The sequence below is a fragment of the Daphnia magna genome, linkage group LG5 (assembly GCF_020631705.1).
Source record: "Daphnia magna isolate NIES linkage group LG5, ASM2063170v1.1, whole genome shotgun sequence".
Lineage (NCBI taxonomy): Eukaryota > Metazoa > Arthropoda > Branchiopoda > Diplostraca > Daphniidae > Daphnia > Daphnia magna.
This window is the reverse complement of record NC_059186.1, coordinates 1,092,183-1,099,111: the sequence shown is the minus strand read 5'-3', so window position 1 is coordinate 1,099,111 and position 6,929 is coordinate 1,092,183. Positions and strand designations below refer to the sequence as shown.

The 6,929-nt window shown below is 37.6% G+C and overlaps 1 protein-coding gene across 1 annotated transcript; it reads right to left on the bottom strand.

The window, feature by feature from the left end:
* Positions 1–3,120: 3,120 nt before the first annotated feature.
* LOC123472393 lies at positions 3,121–3,993 on the bottom strand. Its single transcript, XM_045173804.1, has 3 exons — positions 3,788–3,993; positions 3,333–3,670; positions 3,121–3,262 (listed from the first exon to the last, which is right to left on the bottom strand). Exons 1-3 carry the CDS (start codon positions 3,853–3,855, stop codon positions 3,156–3,158), a joined length of 513 nt encoding a protein of 170 aa, XP_045029739.1. The 5' UTR covers positions 3,856–3,993; the 3' UTR covers positions 3,121–3,155.
* Between the last annotated feature and the right edge of the window lie 2,936 nt (positions 3,994–6,929).

Genomic DNA, 6,929 nt, shown 5'->3' with positions numbered 1-6,929 from the left:
ACCATACAGAATAGCAGGAGACTTGAACTATTTCCGACAGCGTGGTATGTTGCCAAGTTCAAAGTACAGCTAATAAATAATTTTTATTGTAATTAAGACTTTTAAGAGTTCAGTTTATTTAATTAGGTAAGTGATCAAATTCCGTAAATTAAAATGAATTTTTTTTTGTCATTTCAATCTTAATTTAGGAGCATAACAGAAATTTTAAAAAGTATTGGTCTGCCAAGTTCTAATAGCTAGTGGGACAACGTTGGACAACTCTCTAACCTGGGAGTAGTTTAGCACGGAGACCATTTTGATTTAGTAGTCCAAGAGTATAGCCTAGTTTACCGTTTTTTCTAAATTTCGTCGGTTTTGTGGTTTTTACTTTTTAGAAATATACACTTCAGCAATCACAGTAAAAAGCAAATATGTTAAGAAAAAGACGACAAAAGTCTTTTGTTGGTCCTAGACAAATGAGGAATCGGGTGAATGCAAGATTACAGTAATATTATGCAAAAGTTGAAAAGGAAGATATGTCAAACTTAGTGTAACTATATTTACTTTCATGATGATGTCTTAGAATAATTTAAATTCTCTGTTCTATCTTTCTAGAGTTATGCCATATAAAGAGAAGATAAGAAATGTTGATGACATTCCTGAAACCTGTAATGAACATCTGGGCTGCTCACAGAGACAAGTCACACACCAAAGTTCTCCAAATGAGTCAGTGGGGGAAGGTAATGATAGCTATTTCCTTGATGGTATCTTTATTTTCTAAAAGTTAGTGTCAATCAAGTAGAACCATCAGTCACAGACCACGAAAGGGAACCAGTCAGAGACTACGACAGTGAACAACACAATGAAGTGAATCAACTAGACAGTGAACCAGATAGTGATTATTACTTTGACGATAAGGGGCTGTTTATAAATTACGTAGTAGCTTTTTTACTGTTTTTGGACCCCCTCCCCCCCTATTGTGGTAAGCTGAGTAGAATCGGAAACCCCCTCCCCCCTAATTACGTAGTAAACGGCAAGACCCCCCCCCCCCCTAAAAACTATATCTTAAAAAGTAAGCAAATATAGGGTTTAAAAAACTGTATTTTAGCAACCGTTTAACTTTTACATGGAACAACAATTTGCTCACAAATATTGATTGATTCTTGGTGTAACTAGGTTATAAACAATTTAATAGGCAGGATATGACTTATTTTTTTATTCACTCATCGTTCTCCCATGGATTATCAAAATTCTCTTCAAGCGTCACAACTGGGCACGATAAGATCGAGGGCTTTTCGACAAATGGTGGGATTCCAGAAATATCCAATTCGTCTTTGTCAATCCATTCTGCGTCCTCTGCTTCTAAGCCATTACTGTCATCTGATACAATGATAGCCATCATTTCTCTCTGTCGCATCGCTGCGATACGAACAGGTCTAGTTCTTGTGACGATGAACTCTTTCTCAACAACTGCACTTGCGCTTTGAGTCTTCTTTTTGTGTACAATCATGTGACTCTTCAGCATAACTTTCGATGCAAAATAAAGCGAACATTTTTGGCAAATTCGATCCAATAACTGCGACTGAACTGAGGGTGTGTAAAGATCATATGGGAGCGTAAGGAATTCTTTAGTTGAATTAGGCAATAAGTCGCGTGAAAGATGGAGCGATAAAAATAAAGAAGGAAAGACGTGACTTTCAAAGCCACTTCGATCAGAAGCTTTTAACCCTTTGTCAGTTTGGATCAATGGAATCGGAGGAGGAATAAACCGCGTAGGAACAACGGCCAAGTATGAGCTTCTCGGCTCGTTAATACAACACATTAGATTTTTACACTTAACAATTTGCGTAAAGTACTGGCTCGTGCGAACATGCTCCGAAAACCAATGCTGATCTTTCACGTTGAGCCGATCTTGACTGAATTCATAATAATTCGGATCCACATATTCAGCAACACAAGGATATCCATCAAATACTACTTCGCTCCATACCTCTGCCAGAGAAGTCCCAGCTTTTTCAAAGTTCTGTTTTTCAAGGTCCACATCGATGGTCTTACCAGCTGCGTCAAGGTGGTTCCCGTAGTAATTATGAGGAAGAATTAACCCAGATAGTGGGCGACTTAAAGGGGCCATCCTTCGCTCTGCTCGATTATGGGCACTCCTGCCTTTTTATGTGAAAATATAATGAAAAGGCGTTTTGTATATGGGTGTGTAAAAAATCTCATCCAATAGGATTGTTATAAAGTTGATATTACCTGGTGCATTGGTAAAGATGAAAATCGCATCAAGATCGTGTGACACAAAGTGATGTAGGGGAGAACGGGGTCAAACTGGACAAAAAATTTCTTTCCTCTTTATTTAGATTTCTATGTTCTTTTTCTAATATTTATTTTTAGTTAATGGTGCAGCACCTTCTTGGGTAACACCACAATTTTTTTGTAATTTTTAAGTTTTAAAATAAACGAGTTATAAGGATTTTAATGAAGTCGGTTTTTTTTAAATCTATTTTTATTTAAACGGCGGGGCGAAACTGGACAGGGATGGTGTGAGATTGTACACTGCCAGTTTTCTTCATAAGGAGACATAAAATAAATTAAAAAAAAAATATGGGTAGACTGCTTATTCAATATTTTATTCATTCATATTGAAATATTTGCAATAGAAATGAAAAATAGAGAGTTATGTCATTTTTACGAGATAGGGGGCTGAAATGGACAATTCGTAGGCGGGTAGAGTAAAATGGGAGGGCTTAACAGAGTATCGAGTATCGATTTGTCAAACGGGCGTATATGGCTTCTCCACAAGCACCTCCCACTCCAATATCGAAGTTGTCCGATATGACCCCAAAACTGTGTGTCCAAAATGACCCAACCCGGTGCTATTTAGTATTTTGTTAATAACTTAACACTGGAAAGGCATTAAAATTTAAGTTTTTTATCAATCATTAAAGAAATGAATTGGCTATTTCACATATCATGATTTTATTCATTTTTAGTGTTTTTCACTTTAAAAATGCTTACAGTAATAAGAATATTACATCAAACAGGGCCATTTTTTAAATTCTGTAATAACAAGAACAATAATGATTCGATTTTAATCAATATTTTTTCTAGAACGTTAAACATTGCAGTCTATACAAAAATTTAAAAAAAAAATTTTTTTCCTTAACATGTAGCACTTAGGGTCTTTGTCCAATATGACCCGTGTCCAAGTTGACCCCGTTCTCCCCTATTGCAACTTCAATTACTTTGTTGTAACGAGGATTTTCGTCAGGACCCCCATCAACTAGTAGAAAGAAAATAGTTATACAAAAAGTGTTAGAAATTAAATTTCATTCATCAATTTGATTTTATACCTGAGAACATAACAATCGGCTTCACTCTCTCATCTGAACATTTTGTTATAGAGTTGAATTCAGGGAGGTTCAGTAATCGTTCAAAGTCCATACAATGACTTAAAGCAGTTGAAGAACAATGTTTGCCGGAGCGAATGGCGACATAAGTTGGACCTGAATATCCGACAGCACCGGGCATTCCTAGGCCATTTCTGTCAACAGCTATGCCTGCATATACAGATGGGATGAGCTTGTGCCCAGCTGCGACAACCCAATCATGGTCCGGAAGTTTTACCCGATACTGCATGTGCATAAGCATAGGGGCCTGTACATTTGCTGCCGTTATCCCTATAGCCACTCTTTTGAAAATAACCAATAATTCCACGTTAATTTTATAACCGCAGTAAATAAAAAGACAGTGACAATAGAAAAATAGTTCTAATAAAAGGCCAGAAATTATTTGAAATTATAAATACCTTGCTTTGTCGTCTTGAGAGATGTAGCACACTTCTGACGGTCCCAAAAGAGATGCAAGTTCATCCATGGTACGTATAGTTGCTTGACACAGTCTCTGATCTGGATGACTTTTATGAAAGTCGTTCTGAGCCCGAATAAGTCTCACTGGAACCGTGTCAATATGGCGCTTTCCTTGGTGGCTACTACTCCTTTTAGGCTGTAATCGAAGGTACAGTATCCTGCACAAAAATCCGAACACCGATTTAATTTTTTAAAGCCACCTATTGGCGGGGTAGCGGGTTTTTTGTTTTTTTGTAAAGGGGGAGGGTAGACGGGGTGATGGACACGACAGGGCAGGGTTGGGTAAGTCTAGACCTACAAAAATGCCTTAAGGTATTACGCTTTAAGGCAAGTTTACAGGTCAGGACATTTTTGCAACCCCGAGGGTGGTGTGTTTTTTTTACGACAGTTGGAAATTTAGGGCTTGGGCTTGGTAATGTTGCTTACCGAAACAATTTAGATTATGTTCCAGCTGCCTGTGAATATTTACGTCGTTGTCTATGCCGTAGGTGTAGCGTTTCTGAATGTGATGCTGGAGATCCATGTTCGATTCCAGATGACATGATGAATTATTTTGGTTTGCTTACGAGAAATTCTCGTTCATATATAAAACAAGTTTTCATCGAGCAATATGTGGTTTTTTTTTTGTTTATTAAATAAATTAAAGAATAATAATTCACTTTGTTCTAAAAAAATTAATATTCCCAGCATATTCGAATGAAAATACTATGAAGATACGAAATGTTTCTCAATTTCTTATCGGGAATCGAACACTGTTCTACGGCGTCGCAATCAGATGCTCTACGCATATGCCATCGGTATCGATAAAATTGTGCACAGGCAGCTCTCTGACTTATTTTGGGCAAGGAATATTACACAGCCAAAATCCAACATTTCCAACTGTCGTTTTAAAAAAACACATCACCCTGGGGGTTGCAAAAATGTCCCGACCTGTTACTTGCCTTAAAACGTAATACCTTAAGGCATAAAAACAAAATTTCTAGACTTACCCAACCCTGCCCTATGTGTCCATCACCCCGTCTACCCTCCCTCTTAAAGAAAAACAAACAAAAACCCTTTACCCCGCCAATAGATGGCTTTAAAAAATTAAATCGGTGTTCGGATTTTTGTGCAGGATACTGTACACTGATGATCTTTTCATGTGAAATCCGTCTTTAGTAAGTTGCTCAGTTAAATCATCCAAGGTTAAGATGCTACGATAGATTTCATCTTGTCGCTTTTCATGAGCCGCTGATCCATGCCTAGCGATTCAGACAATTTCAGACAACAACAAAGGCTGTGTTTCTTCGAGGTGAGGCCTACCCGCCCTGCCAGAGTCCTTGATCTTCAGTTTTGATTTTAAATTAGGGTCAGCAACAACAGCTGAATTAAGAGCTTCTCGACGATTATCACGGAACTTTTTTTGATTTTGTTGGCGATCTTGTAAATTTTTAAGTTTTTTCTTACATTCATCCAGCTTTCTTTTCTTAGCCTTAAGAATTTCCTGTTCTTCTATAGTTAGCATGTCCATTTTTTGTCGATTATAAAGACCAACCAAATCCCCATTTAATAGATCAATTTCATTTTTAGTTGCTTCTTGGGCAGGCCTTTTCGCAGAACTCGTAATTTTTGAACAAATGTTATGTTCTGTTTCAGAGTCCGTCAATAAAGGTTCACAAAACTGATCCGAATCAGGTTGAAATTCTAGTTCTTGGGGCCTTTTTATGGTTGTTTTTGTTTTTAAATGAGATATCGATGAGTTGGCGAAAAATTCCATTAATCCACCTTTTTTTTCGCAGCAATAGCATTAAGCTTTTTAAGATATTCTTCAGCTTTTGGTTTTATCAACAACGGTTTATTCTTAACTTGATTTTATTGACTCCCATTCTTTGTTATGTTCTTTTTGGCAAGTTTCTTTTTTCTTGTCTGGATAAGCCTTACAATATGCCTCAAATAATTGTTGGTAAATATTAGGCTAAGACATTGTTGACCAAGGTCGGGGTCAACGACTAACTGAGACGAAACGAAACAACCAGTTTGCCATTCAATGGGGATTTCCCCTACATGTCTAGGCCTGTCTGGAAGCTCCTCCCCATTTCCCCCAGGCTACTGCAGCAAATTTTACTTTTTTTTTTCAAAAAATTTTTTTTCCGCACACTACGTAGTAAAATAGAAAATACCCCCCCTCCCCCTTGAAACAAACCGTAGTATTTTGTCAGAGCCCCTCCCCCCCCTAAAACGTACTACGTAATTTATGAACAGCCCCTAATGACTCATTAAGAATAGAAACTGACGAGGAGGACTTTGTTGAGGAAGAAACTATTGTATTGGGCAATCAACAAAATGAGTCTGGTAAGAGTGATATATTTTTCATTTCTGGAAATTGTTACACTACAGACTTGTTTTATAAATATTTTTTTCTGTTTCGCTATGAAGAAATTCGAGAACCTACAGTTGAAGAATTACAAGACTGTGCCATACGTCTGCTACGAGAGTGGGTTGTTGAAAGTGGGGTTGCTCACATGCACAGTACACGTTTGCTACATATCCTCAAGGATTTTGCTGGGATGACGTTTCTGCCTAGAACAACAAAAACACTGTTAGGATCCATTCGTGGAAAACTAAACTTCAAAGAAATTCCTCCGGGGCGATATTATCATTCCGGGGTAGAAGCTGGGCTGTTGAAGGTTATGCTGGCTTTCAAAGAAATGGGTATCCCAATTCCAAATGTTGTTCAGATTATATTCAATGTGGATGGAAGTTCTACATCCAAAAGCGGATACGGCGAATTCTGGCCAATTCTTTGACGAATTGTTGGTAATTATTTCCTACTACGAATTTTTTTTTCTTTATTTTAATTTTCTAATTGGAATTAGGCTGGGATCACGTGTTTGTAGCAGGCCTTTACCATGGACCTGGAAAACCAAAATACGTGAACCTATTGCTAGCTGATTTTCGAGATGAAATTGTTAAATTGAAGTCATCCGGATTTGATTTTGAAGGTAATACGATCCGTGTTTCCGTTGTTGGAATGACCTGTGATGCCCCAGCAACTTCGTTCGTTTTGAACGTTAAAACACACAATTCGTTCTATGGCTGTCG